Source organism: Ambystoma mexicanum, chromosome 9, assembly GCF_040938575.1.
Source record: "Ambystoma mexicanum isolate Mex_15411 chromosome 9, UKY_AmexF1_1, whole genome shotgun sequence".
In the NCBI taxonomy this organism is placed as follows: Eukaryota; Metazoa; Chordata; class Amphibia; order Caudata; family Ambystomatidae; genus Ambystoma; species Ambystoma mexicanum.
Genome location: NC_090931.1, coordinates 468110578 through 468130886, shown reverse-complemented (window position 1 = coordinate 468130886; position 20309 = coordinate 468110578). Strand labels below are relative to the sequence as shown.

The following is a 20309-nucleotide window of genomic DNA, read 5'->3' as shown; positions in this document are numbered from 1 at the left end:
GTGTCTGCCTGCCTTGTGACACTCATAGTGGGAGGTGTTGGTAGGGGGAGGCCTGCAGAGCTAAGGCAGCTGCTTTCAGCCTTGCAGAAAGTGGAAGAGCCTACCCAGTTACAGCGATAGGAAGCATTGAATTGGAGAAGGAAGCGGGCAGCGCAAGGGGCGTTATGAACAGCTTCATGTGACATCGACTTTTAGAGCATGGCGGATCCGTAGAATATGGTGAGAAAGGGGGTATGTGCAGCTGTGAGACGGTGTGAGAATATGCTTGACACTAAAGGAAGACTATCAACCCCAAGAGAAAGAGGGGTCCAACCAGCACCCCCGAGTCTTCAAAGGCAACATTCTAGCCAGTGAGTACCGTATCTCCTCATCTCCTCATCCAAATGCTCCATGTTGCTCTTATCGTATCACACAGTAGAGCCTAACCTACCACATTGCTTCAATAGCCATCATAGTGTAGGCCCCAAGACATGCCACCTCACCTTTTCCACCAATGGGTCAGCATCAAGATCACTCCCAAAGGCCTTTTACCCTTCCCCCACCTTTTGGTTCTGGTCCTACCAGAAGCTGGAATGCTTGCTGCCCAGAAGCCAGAGTTCTCAGCACAGGTCTTTCAAAGTCAATGTAAAAAATGCTTTGGACAGAACTGAGCTGACGGGGGTGAAAGAGCAGGGAGGGGGGGGCATGCATGGAAACATAAATAAGTGCTTGGGGGTTCAGCCTGGCCTGAAAACCGTACCTAGATACCATGAATATGAGAGTGCAGCGATTTCAAGACACATCACTGACCTCTGCTTGTGCGAGCACGTGCGTCATGACGTCGGCCTTCTTCTCGCCATTCAGCTGGGCTTCCTTCAGTGGTGCTAGACTTTAAAGGGAAAGCACAGGTTTTGATCAATTACCTTTAGGACACTGGTCATTTCTCATGACAGTCACTGTGGCCTGCACTGAATGTGGCTCCATTGTTATCATGCGATGGGTCCACTGCATCCGAAGTGCAAGCATTGTCAAACAACATTCATGCAAAAAGACACCAAAGCTGAAGCTGAGAAAATAATAGCTCATGTTTACAAATTGGCCAATTGTGTGCTTGTGATTAACCTCTCAACAATGTGATATGATAGGTTATTTATAATGCGCTTAATACCCAGAAGTTTCTAAGTGCGGACCCGAGGTTCGAACCTGTGGTGCTCCATATTATCTTGCTTCAAATGCGAGCACGTTGCCCCTGTGCTATCCTCCCGAGACTATTGCGTTAGTGGTGAAACACGAAGAGTTACAGAAGCGACCTTGAACTCGGAGAGAACCCCTCTGCTGTTATATTGTGTGTATAGATTTCTAATCCACCAGGCGGTCTAATTTAAGGCTGCTTGCTTATGCATGTTTCTAGAGGAAGATCTGTTGCCCTGTATGGAAAACTGTAGCTCATCTAAACGCGTCTTTTGTTGGGAAGTGAAGGGAAGACCCTTTGGCGACACATTTGTATCTGTGCAGATTCTCCATTTCTTTCAGACGACTGGTGGACCCTTAGCTTGACCAAGGCTGTCTGACTAAGAAGTGTCTGGCCGTGGAGGCCCTTGACCAGACACCGCTCCTCAGGGGTGTTGCTAGGTCTGGAAAAGATCCCGGGCTACACTAATGCCCGGACTGTCGGGACTTGGGGCTAGCTACCTTTTGGTTGTAGCCTGTGAGCTTCTATCCAGGGCTACAACCGAAAGACGGGAGCTGTAGCCCCCCGCCCAGTCCTCCCTAGCAGCGCCTCTGTCCCTCCTTCCTGAACTCCCCTCTCCCTGACACACTTTCCCTCTGATGTCATGAAATTCCTTGAAATGTTTTGCAGTCTCCTTTTGCATATTTAAAATTATGAATGCTTTCATAGTATATCCAGCTACCCTGAAAACAGTTTCGTGACAGGATGTTACACTGAAGCTTATCTGGAGCAAACTCTGAAAGTCAGTAAAAACAAATGTTGCTAATGGTTTAAACACAAAACGGCAAAACCCCAAATTCTCTGTTTATGCTTCCTAAAGCAACCATGACTCGGCCACTACTGTCCTAAAGCAACCATTACTCAGCCAGTACCGTCCTAAAGCAACCATAACTCGGCCACTACAGTCCTAAAGCTACCATGACTCGCCCACTACAGTCCTAAAGCAACCATGATTCGGCCACTACCATCCAAAAGCAACCATGACTCACCCACTACCGTCCTAAAGCAACAATGACTTGGCCACTATCGTCCTAAAGCAACCATGATTCTGCCACTACTGTCCGAAAGCAACCATGACTCGGCCACTACCGTCCTAAAGCAACCATGACTCGGCCACTACCGTCCTAAAGCAACGATGACTCTGCCACTACTGTCCGAAAGTAACCATGACTCGGCCACTACCATCCTAAAGCAACCATGACTCGCCCACTACTGTCCGAAAGCAACCATGACTCGCCCACTACTGTCCTAAAGCAACAATGACTTGGCCCCTACCATCCTAAAGCAACCATGACTCGGCCACTACCGTCCTAAAGCTACGATGACTCTGCTACTACTGTCCGAAAGCAACCATGACTCGGCCACTACCATCCTAAAGCAACCATGACTCGGCCGCTACCATCCGAAAGCAACCATGACTCGCCCACTACTGTCCTAAAGCAACAATGACTCGGCCACTACCGTTCTAAAGCCTAAAGCAACCATGACTCGACCACTACCGTCCTAAAGCAACGATGACTCGGCCACTACCGTCCTAAAGCAATGATGACTCTGCCACTACAGTTCGAAAGCAACCATGACTCGGCCACTACCGTCCTAAAGCAACCATGACTCGCCCACTACTGTCCTAAAGCAACCGTCCTAAAGCAACCATGACTCGGCCACTACTGTCCTAAAGCAACAATGACTCAGCCACTACCGTCCAAAGCAACCATGACTCGGCCACTACTGCCATAAAGCAACCATGACTCGTCCCCCGCCATGCACTGCTCACAGCATCTCTCGTTGTTGAGATTGCCTTGGACAATCGTATCTTGAAAGCACTCTTTACCGTTCATTTGGGCTTTGTTTCATGTTGGTCCTCAAATACAAATAAAACTGAACCCAACCAGTCTGGGATACCACTCTTGTTCCTTTGCTGATTTTGTTCCTGGTTTTCTGTAGAAACAGTGGGTACGTGGAGATCATGTGTGCGTGCATATGTGGCATCATGAGCAGCGTGTGGCGGATCCAATGTAGTTTTCGGAAGCATAAATGGGAAAGAATTTTTTTGTTCAGCACTAAAACCATGACATCCCTTTTACAAAAAATGTTCACTGATTTTAAAATATTTTTTAGCTAAACTTAACCATAATATACCTTAAATAAAAAATGTTTCACCAAATGTTTCGTTTTTTCCATGATATGCACTATTATACCCTGACTACTGGCTACGGCCTGCTGGCATGCCCCAGACGCCCGCTAGACACCCCATGTAACCAGTGTAATTGCCACTGGACCTACCGAGTGAACATTTTGCCCAATGTTAGTTCTCCCATACATTAACTTTCGCTCTCACCAGCAGCTTGAACCGCCAGGCTTACCCGCCGCTGCTGTATACCCACAACACGGACTACCTAGAAACAGACCCACATACAGTCGCCGTGTACCTGGCCACCCAAACTGCTCACCTCCACACAGCCGCAAAGCTACCTTGTATTTTCCTTCTCCAGCACTAACCGAGCCCACCTCCCTCTCTTTCAGATCGGTTGAAGCACCTGACACCATGCAAATGGCACTGGAGTGCAGCCTACATCTCAGTGACATATCATAACAGAAACAACGGTTGCCCACTGTTGCCAAAATGGTACTTTCACCAATTTACGCAAATCACCTCCAGCAGTTTCCTTTCAATCTTCCCAAAGTATCAATAATCAATGGGTGACATTTTGGTTTGCATGAATAAAATCTGTGAACCCACTTTTTGGCTAGTTCATTAACTAGTTGGGCCCACAAACTCACTTCCTGGTGGACCCAGACACGCGCCTGCGGACCTGGCAAGAGGCAATCAGATGGGCGCATGAAGGGGAATCCGCCTGGTTGTCTGAAACGGGATATCATTTTTGAGGGTGCTACCTTTGTATCCCACAGACATTTAGTGGGTTTTGACGAAACTCCATGCTGACAAACTGCATAACAGGGGCCTACTGTAATCTTCTTGGGGCATATTGCAATTCGTATTGTGTTTGGCAACTGGCCAGGCCCCATAGCCATTTCATTTGAAATGGCAATTTTTCCTTTGACCATGCCCCGGCACCCAAAGCCAACTGATGTGGCACTGACCCAGTGACCACTAAGACTATGGGCAAGCGACCACTATGTTCAGAGCATGGTTTTAGGCCATGCTCTGGGCAACCCAGGGGGTCACTAGGCATGGATTGTGGTCAATGGCCATTTTGCAGCAACTATAAGATGGCCACAGTGGCCATTAACCATGTCCTTTGGCCATGCACTATGCACCACCAAGCCAAACTCTATGGTTACTGGATATGGCCTACAAGCATGCCAAATCACCTCTTTGTATGGGCCTGGCCTTTCACTGTGCTCCTGCGCCCCAGCCATTCAGGCATGCTCTGGGCACCCTCATGTCACCTGAAGTGGGTCCACGCCCACAGGAGATCGAGGTCTAAAGTTCATGCACACAGGACATCGAGGGCTCGTTGCTGTGATCTGTGTTTGAGATGCAGGCCGCAGGTTCAAATCCCGGCAGGGCCAACTCAGCCTTTCATGCTTCCGAGGTCGATAAATGAGTATCAATTTCGATTGACGAATAATATTAATATATGTAAATATGTCCTATGTAAAGCACTTTCAATTAAAGTGCTATATAAAAAACGAATTACAATTATTTTTATGAATAAAGGATGCCTCTCAAGTGAGTCTGCTGATGGAACGGTGCCAACGAGGAGGGTGGTGCCAGAGGGTTATGTGGGTTGGGGAGCGAGCAGGTACTTGGCCACGAGAAACAGCATTAAGTCCACCAAACTAGTGCCTGTTTTCGAAGAACCCACTACAGCATCATCACTTGTGGTGGTACTGGTACCAAGAGACGCATTTCTGGCAGTGCCTGCTGTCAGAGGCTCCCAAACACTGAATCTAACTTCCTCAGCTGTCCAGTTGCTCCAATGTATACAAGCCTACTTTGCTAATGTGTTGACATGGAATAAACGCCGTGGAAATGCATGAACACTGCGTTCACCTCATCCGTTTCACACAAAGGAGGAAGTAGAGAAACCTGGAATGACCTCCAGCTGGGCCTTGCCTAAAATAGCCACCTCCTGCTGCGAGTCCGCGAACCATAGGAAGTACCCGGTGACAAAAGAGTACACGTGGAGATGGGAACACTTGAAGCTGTACTTTCTGCAGGAAGCATTCAAAATAGGTCACCTCAGCAAGTTGTCCTCCTTGCTGTTCCCCAGATATTTCCTGCCTACTTTCTGACAGTAAACATGTGAATCGGAATCTTTCACTTTTCCGTTCCAAAAAAACTGAAAGGATCCCCTGGGATGGGCCCATCCGCGGAGATCACTGGCCGAGCAGTGAAACAGCCCCTCGCGGCACAAGGGGCTGGGACACCTGTTCTCCTTTCACATGTGTATCACATTACTTAATTACTTCATGCATTGCTACTGGACTTGGGGCTCATTCTGTATGTGTGTCTTCAACACAGGTACAATGAGGTGCAGCTCCCCACATGGTAGTGAAAATACTAGCAATCTCAGGAGACTTGGGATCTACAAACGGTGGCAGGTGTGCTTACATTGTTTCTTCCAAATACTCCACCTTATTCAAAAAGCTCACACTCCAGGGAGTAGAAGGGGCGAGCCCTTAGTTGGTAAGTCCTCAGGGAAAGCATTGCACAGGCATCCAGTGAACGAGAAGTACTGTGTAGACAGTGAGGGAGAGGGAAGCACTGCACAGACAGTGAGTGCGAAACAGTGTACAGTGAGTGACAAGAATCTCAGTACAGATAGTAAAATGGAAGAAACATTAGGTGGGGAACCATTGAGGGAAAGCATTGCCCAGGCATCCAGTGAAGGAGAAGCACTGTGTAGGCAGTGAGGGAGAGGGAAGCACTGCACAGGCAGTAAGTGGGTGAGAAACAGTGTATAGGGAGTGACAAGAAGCACTGCACAGAGAGTAAGAGGGAAACATTAGGTGGTCAGTCCTAGAGGGAAAGCATTGCCCAGGCATCCAGTGAAGGAGAAGCACTGTGTAGGCAGTGAGGGAGAGAGAAGCACTGCACAGGCAGTAAGTGGGTGAGAAACAGTGTATAGGGAGTGACAAGAAGCACTGCACAGAGAGTAAGAGGGAACATTAGGTGGTCAGTCCTAGAGGGAAAGCATTGCCCAGGCATCCAGTGAAGGATAAGCACTGTGTAGAGAGTGAGAGAGAGAGAGAGACGGAGAGAGAGAGAGAAAGACAGAGAGAGAGAGAGAGAGAGAGAGAGAGAGAGAGGGATAAGCACTGCACAGACAGTAAGTGAGTGAGAAACAGTGTATAGGGAGTGACAAGAAGCACTGCACAGAGAGTAAGAGGGAAACATTAGGTGGTCAGTCCTAGAGGGAAAGCATTGCCCAGGCATCTAGTGAAGGATAAGCACTGTGTAGAGAGTGAGAGAGATAGAGAGAGAGAGAGACAGAGAGAGAGAGAGAGAGAGAGAGAGAGAGAGAGAGAGAGAGAGAGAGAGAGAGATAAGCACTGCACAGACAGTAAGTGAGTGAGAAACAGTGTACAGGGAGTGACAAGAAGCACTGCAAAGAGAGTAAGAGGGAAGACACATTAGGCGGTGAACAATTGAGGGAAAGCATTGCCCAGGCATCCAGTGAAGGATAAGCACTGTGTAGACAGTGAGGGGGAGAGAAGCACTGCACAGACAGTAAGTGAGTGAGAAACAGTGTATAGGGAGTGACAAGAAGCACTGCACAGAGAGTAAGAGAGAAGAACCATTAGGTGGTGAGTCCTTGAGGGAAGGCATTGCTCAGGCATCCTGTGAAGGAGACGTACTGAGTAGGCAGTGAGGGAGAGAGAAGCACGGCACAGACAGTAAGTGAGTGAGAAACAGTGTATAGGGACTGACAAGAAGCACTGCACAGAGAGTAAGAGGGAAGAAACATTAGATGGTGAGTCCTTGAGGGAAAGCATTGCTCAGGCATCCAGTGAAGGAGAGGTACTGTGTAGACAGCGAGGGAGAGAGAAGCACGACACAGACAGTAAGTGAGTGAGAAACAGTGTATAGGGACTGACAAGAAGCACTGCACAGAGAGTAAGAGGGAAGAAACATTAGATGGTGAGTCCTTGAGGGAAAGCATTGCTCAGGCATCCAGTGAAGGAGAGGTACTGTGTAGACAGTGAGGGAGAGCGAAGCACTGAACAGACAGTACGTGAGTGAGAAACAGTGTATAGGGAGTGACAAGAAGCACTGCATAGAGAGTAAGAGGGAAGAAACATTAGGTGGTGAGTCCTTGAGGGATAGCATTGCTCAGGCATCCTGTGAAGGAGACGTACTGTGTAGGCAGTGAGGGAGAGAGAAGCACTGCACAGACAGTAAGTGAGTGAGAAACTGTGTGTAGGGAGTGACAAGAAACACTGCAAAGAGAGTAAGAGGGAAAACACATTAGGTGGTGAGTCCTTGAGTGAAAGCATTGCCCAGGCATCCAGTGAAGGAGAAGAACTGTGTAGACAGTAAGGGAGAGAGAGGCACTGCACATACAGTAAGTAACGGAGAGACACACTGAAAAAGGGAGTGACAAGAAACACTTTACAGAGAGTAAGAAGGAAGAAACATTAGGAGGTATGTTCTTGTAGGAAAAGCTTTTTCCAGACATCCAGTGAAGGAGAAGCACCGTGTAGACAGTGATGGAGGGAGAAGCACTGTGTAGACAGTGAGGCAGGGAGAAGCGCTGTGTAGACAGTGAGGGAGTTAGAAGCACTGTGCAGACAGTGAGGGATGTAGAAGCACTGTATAGACAGCGAGGGGGAGAAGCACTGTGCAGACAGTGAGGGGATTAGAAGCACTGTGCAGACAGTGAGGGGGTTAGAAGCACTGTGCAGGCAGTGAGGGGGCACTGTATAAACATGATGGGGAGAAGAACTGTGCAGGCAGCGAGGGATTTAGAAGCACTGTGCAGTCAGTGAGGGAGGGAGAAACACTGTATAGACATGATGGGAGGAGAAGCACTGTGCAGGCAGTGAGGGAGGGAGAGACACTGTATAGACATGATGGGGAGAGAAGCACTGTACAGATAGTGAGGGAATTAGAAGCAGAGTGCAGGCACTAAGTGGAGGCGGCAGATTTGTGAATGGCCCATTGACCCAGGCTCTGGATAAATGTGGCGGCTGCAAATTGCATACCTTGTTTCATAACAAGGAAGGTGGCCCTGACAGATTTGTGCACAAAGTGCCTATAGACCCATGTGCCCATCTGCTGCTGCACATATCCAGAGTCGAGTGGATAGTCATTTGATGGTGCACAGAGGTAACTGGACAGGAGCACGGGGGGGGGGGGGTGAGGAATTCCTTGGCCATCCTTGAATGGGATTGGCAGATATGTAGCAACGCGTTGCAGGGTACTGGGGAGCAGGGGTGGGTTGAAGGAGAGCAGATAGGCATGATAAGCTTGGGGATGGAGTGGCCATGAGAAGTGATGAGGAAGGAAACGAGATGTAGCGAGTTTGTTGAGGGCATTGAGGAAGTCGTGTTTTGCCGTAACGCCCTGCGGCCATCTAAATGATGTGTATTTTGCCCCGTTAAAGGAGGGAGGGCCAGCGTTAAGCTGATGCACACGCCAGATCGCCTTTCAAGATATCATACGTGTCCGACAGAAGCTAGAAAAGAATACAGTTCTCCCGGAGGGCAGGCGCTGAAAACCACACAGACATTGGTTTAGGGCCAACGGGCCCTGTGCCAAAGTAATCCCAGTGTGTATTCAGACCGGCATGTTATCCTGTTCATTTGTCATGCATCAGAGCGGCGTATCCGTGAAAATCATGCCACGAGGTGAATGGGTGGCTCGGTGGTTTGACACATTGGCAAGAAGTGTTTAGCTCAAGTTTGGAGGCAGAAACTGAGCTGCAACCAGACGTGGCGCAGGGTTTTGGCCATTTCTTTATGTTCTGCGTCATGGCTGATTTCCTGTGGTTTATGCTTCATATCACGTGTTTCATTACAGCAGCCACATACCTGTACAACAAAAAACTCCAAGAAATCCATCCCCCTGCCCACTTCATATACTCTGAATTACATCCTCCTGATTGGTGGTAGCTGCCAGGCTTTCCAGCCTCTAGATCAGGGCCATGCAAGTCCAGGGCACCAGAGAGGCAGCGCAAGATTCTCTCGCTCACCACTGCCCACGTCAATAACTCCTCACCACTGCCCATCTCAATAGCTCTTCACCACTGCCCTCGTCAATAGCTTCTCACCACTGCCCACGCCAATAGCTCCTCACCACTGCCCACGTCAACAGCTCCTCACCACTGCCCATGTCAATATCTCTTCACCACTGCCCACGTCAATAGCTCCTCACCACTGCCCATGTCAATATCTCTTCACCACTGCCCACGTCAATAGCTTCTCACCACTTGCCATGTCAACACCTCCTCACCACTGCCCATCTCAATAGCTCTTCACCACTGCCCACGTCAATAGCTTCTCACCACTGCCCACACCAATAGCTCCTCACCACTGCCCATGCCAATAGCTCCTCACCACTTGCCATGTCAACACCTCCTCACCACTGCCCATCTCAATAGCTCTTCACCACTGCCCACGTCAATAGCTTCTCACCACTGCCCACGCCAATAGCTCCTCACCACTGCCCACGCCAATAGCTCCTCACCACTGCCCACGTCAATAGCTCCTCACCACTGGCCATGTCAACAGCCCCTCACCATTGGCCACGTCAATATCTCCTCACCACTGCCCACGTCAATAGTTCCTCACCACTGCCCATTCCAATAGCTCCTCACTACTGCCCATGTCAATATCTCCTCACCACTGCCCATGTCAATAGCTCCTCACACTGCCCACTCACCACTGCCCACGCCAAAAGCTCCTCCCCACTGCCCACGCCAATAGCTCCTCAGCACTGCCCACGTCAATAGTTCCTCACCACTGCCCATTCCAATAGCTCCTCACCACTGCCCATGTCAATATCTCCTCACCACTGCCCATGTCAATTGCTCCTCACACTGCCCACTCACCACTGCCCACGCCAATAGCTCCTCCCCACTGCCCACGTCAATAGCTCCTCACCACTGGCCATGTCAACAGCTCCTCACCACTGCCCACGTCAATATATCCTTACCACTGCCCACGTCAATAGCTCCTCACCACTGCCCACGTCATTAGCTCCTCACCACTGCCCATGTCAACAGCTGCTGTTAAGATTCACTGCAAACTGCCTTGTGTTATTACCAGTGCGATTGCAAAGCTTCTGTGAAGAGTGCAATCCATGTGCCTTGTGGCTCATCCCTTCCATTCAAATTTCATAACTTGATCTCGCACTCCACCCTGATATCTCCCAGTGACTGCTTTGTGCCATGGCTGGGATTTAATCACTTACCTTATAGACGGGGGATGTACAGGCAGTGGGACAGACCAGTTTAAGTGGCAGAGACTCCAGTTGGAATAGTAGAGGTGTCTGAGGTTGAGGCGGAAGAGGCTGTCGTTTGGGGTGGCGACGGTTCAGGTGGACAGTGAAGTTCAGACAGAAGAGTGGGTGCGTTAATAGGAGAAGGAGGTTTTAAGTGTGTATCTAAAATGATTGGTCGGATAGGGGGTGCAGTGCCATAGTGTGACCCTGTGGCACCTGATTTGTAGTTGCACAGGCGGACTTGGGGCTACAGAGCTCCTGTTTTGCACTTTTTGCCCACGCATATCTTGACACACACAGGTACGTGGATGTCTGCTTTATCCGTACTGTATGGCGGACTCGCCCTAACTGCTTGGTGACTTTTAGAGTTCCATCTCTCACATGTACCATCACAAATAGTTGCACTGAAGCACCACCCCCACCTCTGGGGACGGAAACATTATTGTACTTACCGCTTTTCCTGAAAAGGGTATGGGGGAAGGTTGTTGTTTAGATCGTGCAGGTCATAGCTTTTCTCCTTGAGGTGTCCTCGTGTGAAGAGTTGCTTCCAATGGCACTTCATTTCCTAAGCGGTCACTGGCTCCACAGGCGCTGTCGCGGAAGGAATCGCTCAAGAAGACAGATCTGCGGCCAAAGAATTGACACAAGTAATGGGTGAGGGATCCCCGCTTATGAAAGAGGACATGTCCACAGCACAAGTAGCAATGACCATTACAAGGAAAACGCTTTGACTGCAAATGACCTAAGCGGTGCTTCACAAGAGGGGGAAGTAACTGAGCCCTTTGACTGTGGAATACCACACTTCACATCAAAAAGCAAGTGTCAGAATTGTGCATGGAACATTGGTTTGGAAGCTTTCACTCGTGTTGAACTGAGTTTTGTCTTTGCCCATCTACAGCACTTCAAGAAGGATTCCAAGGGCCTCATTACGAGTATGGAGGCAGCCATGCCCTTAAAAAGGGCATGACTGCCTCCATACCAGGTTCCAGTACTGGGTTCTGTGAATGAGGAATTACCGGGTAATTCCGACCTTGGAGGATCCGGTAATTCCTCATGCACAGAAACATTCCCCATTCCCATTTGAGCCCCCATAGGGCTCAATGGGAATGGGGATGGAGCTAATAACGGGCCCGTTAATAACGGGTTCATTATTAGCTCCTTGGTCCCCTCGCGGGACCCGGAAAGGACGTCTAGTTTTACCAGACATCTGTTCTGGGTCCCGCTAGGGGACCTCGTAATCAGGCATCCCGTAATGAACAGTGCCAGGCCTGTACCGGCACCCTTCATTACGGGAGCGCAAGCCTCGTAATGTGGCCCCAAGAGTCTGTGCGAGCAAACGCATGCAGCCCCAGGCATCACACTTTTTTGCTGACCATCCTTTGTGATGAGGCCACATTTTATGTTTTGGGGCCAATATGGCACCTCTGGTGCCCCTTTGATGGTACCCTAGGCGTGGAAAGTTGATATGGAATGTCAAAGCATATGCCCCAGAATAGTGTCAAATGATGTGGCATTGATACAAAATGCAACAGACCCTTGGACCCTGGGAAGGTGACTCTGAATTGGGTACACCAGGAACACGGCTGCACACCTAGCGAGCTCGCATACTGGGCAGGTGACTCAGACTTGCACAGAGTTTCCGCTGCCCTGGGACACCTTGGCGGCACTGCAGACCCAGTGCTTTTGCTCAGGTGATCTTTGGGAGCGAGTTACACCATTCACCATGTTGGTGGCGCATCTCTGCACTGACTGAAGTCTTTTTCCCTGTGTCAGTGAGGTCTCTGGAACTTGAGCTGGTAGCTTTGTACGCAGCATTAACACACAGCCCCCTTCCACGCTATTTATTATACCCCTCTGACCCCAAAATCGCCCCATTTTCACGCCACATAATCACATCATAGCACAGAAACAAACAATGGGAGAGTTATCGAGGGGGGAATGGCTGAAGATGCCACTGAGTAATGTTTATTTCATGTTATTTGTATTGAAGAAAACCAGAACACAACTTGAAAGGTAGACTAGCTTATTGTAGCATATTCATATGCCCACCGGCTCATCAGTGCAATCTCCTCCACTGTCCTTCTCCCCTGCATGTTTCTCCTAGTGTCCCACATTCCACATTCCACGCTTATCTCAGCATGGAATGTGAAGTGTGAAATATGAAATACTATACATCTCCCTTTCTTACATTATCAACACAAAATGTCACGAAGCATGTTGAACATAAGATAACAATTAGTTTTACATTGGTGTATGGAAGAAAACGGTGGATTCATCCTAGTAATGATTGATAAAACAATACCATAGAAAACTGGATATATACTTATGTACATTCCTTGATGATTAAAGAACCATTTCCCTTAAGATCTCTCTTCCATCTAACTCACATATGGCCTCATTACAAGGTTGCCGGTTCGGTAACAACTGTACTGGTACGTTTGCCGGTACCGTTGTTACAGGACCAGCAAACTATGAGTTCGGCAAGCGTGTGCCTTTCACCCCGCCAGGTCTGACCTGGCAGGTGGAACGGCATCCGCTCGCAGAACTCGACAGATGCACCGGCACCATTCGTGAATGGTACCGGTGCATCCGACCTCCCTATTCGCATTGAGTCCAATGGGACTAAAATGGGAATGGGGAGTAATAATTACCGGCACCCGGCAATAGGTAATTACCGGGTCTGCCCGGGCTGCAATGTCCCGGTAATTGCCCATTGCCAGGTGCCGGTAAATTCATGACTCTGGTGGCAGCGGTGCCGTATTTACTGTCACGGCTACCGCCAGACTCATAATGATGCCCAATCTCTTGGTTAACACTTAAAATGTGATCTTCTTCACTCTCATCGTCATCAACAACATTGGTCTGTCGTGACAGACAATCAGCTGTTTTGTTCCTTACTCCAGGCACATATTACATTTCCCATTTGTAATCTTGCATACTTTCAACCCTCTTACATATTCTTGAAGACACTTTGCCTAAACCTTTTGTCATCAAAATTTCTCTCAGCGTTTGTGATCTGATCTGAATACAAATATCATACCCCAAAGAAAGGGACAGAACTTATCAATAGCCCACTTAATTGCTAGAAGCTCTTTCTCTATAGTGGAATAATTGTGTTCTGCCTCTCTTAAAACCTTAGATGTGAATGCAATTGGAAACTCTTTCCCTTCATCTATCAGAGACAATGCTGCCTTCAGACCATGATTGCTTGCATCTGTTGTGAGGATACTTTGTAGTCTTGCGGTATACAGCTTTCTTCCACCTGTCTGCGTCGCATTGCAGTGCCTTCACTTTTCGCTTGTTAGCCGGTTAAGGCTGGACAGGTTCAACGATGAACGGCTACTCGGTGGGTTCAGTAACTTCATCGCCACTGAAGAATTCCAGGATACATCTTGAAAGGTAGAATAATTTATGGGAGTATATTCATATGCCCATTGGCTCATCAGTGCAATCTCTTCCACTGTCTTTGGGGGTCATTACAAGGTGGGCGGTAAGGGATACCGGGCACCGGTAAGGAGACCGGTGCTGGTAATCCCTTACCGCCCTATTCCAAGGTCCCATGGCGGGGACCGTAAGGAACGTGTGGTCTGACCACATGTCCCTTACGGGTCCCGCTAAGGGACCAGGGCGCTAATAACGGGCTTGCAAGTCGCGAGCCCGTTATTAGCGCCCTCCCCATTCCCATTGAGCCCTATAGGGCTCAATGGGAATGGGGAATAATCTGTTCAATGGGGATTTACCAGTCCCGCCAGGGTCGGACTACACCGGTAAGTCCCCATTGAACGAGACCGGACACGGGCACGGTATGGGAGGCATTAGCTCCATGGCTACCACCCATCTCGTAATGCGGCCCTTTGTCGCCTGCATTTTTCTCTCTGTATTCCACATTCCACACTCCACGCTTATCTCAGCATGGAATGTGAAGTGTGAAACATAAAATACTACATGTATGTATTTAATATAGCACCAGCCTAGCTCCATGGACCAGCTGAGTGCTATACAAAGAAGTCCATTGTATCAGGGGTATGCCACGCATGAGGTGCTGAACCCAGACAATTTGGAGTGCGGGGCCGGTTAAAAGCAGAGTACAGAAACCAGGATGTGATGGGGCAAAAGGGACCTAAAACTGGGCCGTTGTGCGGCGCAAACCGGACAGTTGTTTTTTTATATTTACACACAGGGAGCTAGAGTGATTTGACCTGCATCGTAGGCTTTTGCTTAAGTGCCGAGGCCGACCATTCAGGTTCAGTAGTCGGCAATGTGGACACTTGGCCGCATCTCCCTCCTTTTTAGCCCACACAAGAGATTGGGACAGAAAAGCTGACGTTTTTTTATAACCCTGGACCAACTTAGTTTCGCACTCAAGATAATGATTTTTTTAAAGTATTGTTAGTATAAACAAGTAGACAAAATCGTAACACACAAAATGCTGTTTTATTTCTATACAAAACCACAGTAGATATTAAGCTCCTATGATAAAACCCAGAGTTTACGGCGTTCTACAACGATCTTTTATGTGGGTAACATTGTAAACTTTTAAAAACTATTCAATAACAGCGAAACGTGTTTTTGATATTAAAGCCCCAAAAAACAACACAATATATATATTGCGTAAAGAGGTCACATGGGGAAAGTCAGGGTAACTAAAGGCAATGGAAAAATAAAGAGCAGACAGACACGTGCCTCCTGTAATAAGGAAGTAGCCATCAAAACTGAGCATTCATAAAAATCAAGATAGACGGTGCATATCTGCTCCCATCTTGACCTTCAACTTTTAAAATCAAATATTGGCCCTACCATAAGGCTTTCTCTCTCTCTCTCTCTCTCTCTCTCTCTCTCTCTCTCTCTCTCTCACGCACACACACACACACACAAGCACGCACGCACGCACACACACACACACACTCATACATGCAGTAACCCACGTCTGAATATAAAAACATAGTTTTTCAAGCCCACATCTGCATGCAGAAACACAGCCGCACACGCTGCTGTGATGCACTTCCACACACAGCAACACACTGGGCCTCATTACGAGCATACTCTGAGTATGCCGGTAGGGGCAGTGAACTACCAGCAGGACTGACCTGCAGATAATTCACTGAAGCATCGGCAGAGCTAACAATGGTGCCGTGCTTCAGTGGTTCCCCTCCCATGGAATTCTATTGGACTCCATGAGAATGGGAATTTACCGTTCTGCCGCCGCCGCATCTAATATCCCGGGATATCTGGTAGCAGAAACGGTAAGCTGAGGTAGACAGTAGCAACCTCGTAATGACCCCCATTGACTGAAACTCACATGCCCATAGACACAGAATCAGTCACGCATGCCATTACTCATGTGTGTCCATACAGAGACAAACTCGCACATATGTAACTTATATATGTTCACAGAACACACTTGTTCAAGTGTACATCTGCACACAGACACAGAAAGACACATCCAGTACATCACATTCATTTACCAAAACACACTTACCCCGGCCTGCAAACAGTCATGTGTGCTTTGATACACATCTATATATAAACACACTTCTTCAAGTCCACATCTGCACACAGAATCACATATGCTATAACCCAGGTCTGCACATACGGGGCAAATGTGCACCTGCAGAACGCACTTCTGCACACAGAGGCGGTTAGAAGCCTGCATGTGCACAAGGGTACCTAGACGCACACTCTGCACAGTACGACTATAAACATTGGCACACAGAAAGACCGTCAAGCATGCTCTAATGCACATCTGTATACAAACAAAAGTCAAGCCTACATCTGCCCACACATATAAACTCACAGATCCTGCAGCCCAAATCCATGTACAAAAACGCCCTTGATAAAGGCCACCTAGGCACACAAAAACAAACACACAAGCTGTAGGCCACGTCCACTCATACAGAGACAAAATGGAACATGTTGTAAATCACATGTGTGTGAATACGAGTATGTGGCTTTTGGTTGGCTGCTGCCTCCTACACTAGGGCTGCTTTAGATCTCGGGCTCTGACTAACATCCGATTAAAGACTATTTATTATTTGGTCATTATGCTACACCCACATGTGCACAGAAACACAGACCTATATGGGAGGCTTTAAGGATCTCTGCAAAATGAAATGTCAGAAAGCAACATGCTGAACTGCCCTCTTTCTGAAAGAACAGCAACACGCCCAAGAACGTAAAGCTCAGACAACAAAGCACCATGCAGGTCAGATGTCAAGATAGTGGAGATCGTGGGCGCGTGACGGTGGAGTACCAATGAATAGATCCGCAACTGCAAATGCTTTTTAATCAGTTATGCCTATGAACGTTTGGCTCTCTTGTTTTCCAAGGAGTTCCTCTTCCACGATATACGTGGGTGCCCTCCTGCAAGGCTCCCTATTTAACTGCCCTGTTCGACCTCCCTTCTCTTCTAAAATCCAGGCATGAAGGGTTGCAGAGTCGACCACCCTGATAGGCTGCTGCCTCTGAAAGAAGGACAGTAACGTAGCAGTAGTACATCAGGCTGTTTTCGAACATGGGACTGACACTATCCCAGCCCGACCGGGCCTTCCAGCTGAAAAGCCCCTCAGAGAATCTGCCTTCCCAACAGGCTAGTCAAAGTCATCGCTCCCATCTGTGGAGACTCTCTTGCTGATGGGGTGAGCCACCATAATATCCCGTGTAGTTACCGATTCCGACCATGAAACATCGTTTTGGCCTACTTATAATCTTAAACATGGATACATGCTTTATAAAGCGCAGGGTGCAACACACATGTCGGCAGTTTCAAATCGAGCTTATATCATGTTCTATTGATTACTTAAGCAATTAATAAAGCAGCAATGTTAAAGCGCAACCAACAAATAGGTTATTGTGTTTTCTGTCAATAGTCTAAACTATTATTTAGTCACTTTGAGTCAACTATTAAACACCACTGAAACCGATCTTTGCACATTTTAGACCACCGGAGAGAGCACTTTCATAAGGGTCAGCTATTAAGGTTACTTGGCCAGGATCCCTTTTGTTCCTACTTCACCCAAGGATATGGTGCCTTGCTCTGTGCTCGCCATCACACTCCTCTCTTTCACGCTCATCTCAGGCCGAGGCTGTGTCGAATCAGTTTACAGTGTCCACGGTTCTAAGTTTCAAAGCTGCTTGAGGACTTGTCTGTTGAATGCATTCGATCTACAGGTCATGTGATTGTAAAGAAACCCCCTTCATTCTAAGTCTGTCTGAGAACATTTTGCATTTTCAGATTCGGGGCTATGCAAACTCCAATAAACTGTGGTGGCAGTTTCACTGCAATGCTTTCTGTCTCAGGTACAGTCACTCATTAGCACACCATAGTCACTCCAGCGCAGGGAGAGCTTGTCCATAACGGGTGACGAGGCAGCACCCTGCCTCCTGTTATGGGGAGCCAGAGGGCAGGCCCATTGCATTCTGAGTGCTCTCTCGGGCACAGCGAGAAGTTGAGAGAGCACTCATTGGCGGGCCCGTTGTGCATGAAAACTGGTTCCCTTCGTCCCGTGCATCTCAGCCAGTGGATGCAATGAACCATGCTTCCGCAACATTACATGGCCAATTGATCAGGATTGCTATGGTTCCGCAGGCCATTTTAGCATAGGGGATGCTACTGTGAATACTCTGCAAATGGCCTGTAAGGGGTCGTGAAATCCTGGAGCTAGTGCTGTATGAGCTGGTAAGCAGGGAGAGGTGTTGATTGGCTCTGCCGGCCATCTTGCAGAGGGGCATGGAGTTCTTCCTGAGGTGGTCATTGAGCAGGAAAGTAATTTAAAAACAATGTGTGTGTGTTTGCCTATGTATTTGTATGTATGCTTTCATTGCCAAGAGTTCTTTGAGTGGTGGCGTCTGTGTGTGTGCATGTGCGTGTGTGAATCTGTTTGTGTGTGAATGTCTGCATGTGTGTGCCCGTATGTGCTTGTGATTGAAGTGAACAAGTGTGACTGGAGTATGAATAAGTTTGTGGGTAAGGGTAGCATGCAATGATTGGAGGAAGGATCAGTCTGGGAGGTATGGCCAAGCTTTTGTTTTGGACATTGGCTGCCACAAAAAGCGTTATTGGCAATGCTGGCATATATTGGCACAGCCAGAATGAACATTTGTTTTTGATGTGACAATACTGCATTATTGGACACATGGAACATGTTCTCAAAGTGGTTAATACAGAACATTTGGGTGCAGTGAACGTGTGTTAGTACAGTGGCAATACCGGCTTTATAGGGGACCTGCAAACATGCATCTTATTATAAAGGCGATGCTAGTATTATTAGACACAGCTAAGGTGTGTTCTAACAGTGGAAATGCTGGCTTTATGGGGCACAGCTAGCATGAGTGTGTTTTGATAGTAGCAGTACTACAATTATGAAGCACAATCATTATGAGAGTGTTCTTACAATTCCAATCATTGCTTTATTGGGATCAGCAAACATGTGTGTTCCCTGTTCTTACTGTGACACTCTTGGTATTATTACTCCAAGCAAAAAGAAGTGGGTTTCGTATAGTGGCAGTAACAGCATCTATTGGCACAGCCAACTTGAAAATGTCTTCTTACATTGACGCAATACGGGCATATATTGTAGACACATGCTTCACAAAGTATGTTTTACAGTGACAATAGTGGCATAAATTCTCTGGGCAAAGGCATCATGAAAATATGTTCGAAAATGTTCCTGTGTTCTGTTGGTGGCCTGACATTATGCCTGAAAGTAGGAATCCCCCAACACTCTTCTACAGGAATCAGTCGTTAGGCCCTCCACTGTGCTTGTCTCCTGCCCCTGCCTAGGCACATTTCAGTGTTATGATTTATCACCTGTTTTGCTAGTGCTAAGGGGCCCTAGGTCTGCACTCTACAAATATCTGAAACATAAAATAACATCTGCCAGGCGTTTGGTAAAACGTGGCACTGAGTTGTAAGTGTAACTAATCGTGCCATCATCTCTCCCCATTAATCCCCACCCAGACCCTACTGGTAATAAATGGAATATGCTGTCGTTTTGGTGTATTGTCACTGGGGTCTGTCTCCATTCCGTGTCACAACCCCCACCACTTGTCACTATGTTGTCATTGGTAAAGCACCACGTGATGCGTATTCTCTCATTTCTGCTGTTGGCCTGGTTTACAGTGTTTCTGATTTATTGCCTGTCTCAAGTGAATACAAATACAAAATACAAATATTTGGTTCAGACAAACTAAGGTTAATTTGGGATGCTTTTTTTGATTTCAAGTTTAAAAAGTCATGCCATTTTATGTGCTGAAGTCATGGCTGTATCAGAAAGTTCTATAATAACAATATTTTTTTGTATACAGCACTGTAATCTAAAGCACTTTACATAGGACATATTTACATACATCACTATTATTACCCAATTAGGACTGATTTATTGACCTCAGAAGGATGAAAGGAGGAGTAAGCCTTGCCAGGATTCGAACCTGCGACCTGCATATCAAACACAGATCACAGCAACAAACGTTTAACCCGCTAGCTAAAGGGACCCATCACTAATCCATGGAGATTACTGTTTGAAGAGGTAGTGGGTGTCATTTAAATCTCTAGTCCATAAAGGTTGAAGGAGAGATGACAGCAAAATCTATTTTTACTCCAAACAGAAAGCTCTGTGCGGGGGAGACTTCACTTGGGAAGTCATGTAGCAAAACAAGTGACTCGTTTCAGGGAAATGGCAGGCTTGTTTT

General features: G+C 47.7%; 1 protein-coding gene across 3 annotated transcripts in view; it reads right to left on the bottom strand.

The window, feature by feature from the left end:
• The window catches only part of NOS2 (nitric oxide synthase 2), a 206535-nt gene that overhangs the window by 127940 nt on the left and 58286 nt on the right, over positions 1 to 20309 (bottom strand). For all 3 annotated transcript variants that reach the window (XM_069615011.1, XM_069615013.1, XM_069615012.1), the window contains 2 exons: positions 11075 to 11246; positions 790 to 868 (listed from right to left, as the gene is read on the bottom strand). In XM_069615011.1, the coding sequence (XP_069471112.1) occupies positions 790 to 868; positions 11075 to 11184 (189 nt within the window). In that variant the 5' untranslated portion in view covers positions 11185 to 11246. The remainder of the gene's footprint in view (positions 1 to 789; positions 869 to 11074; positions 11247 to 20309) is intronic.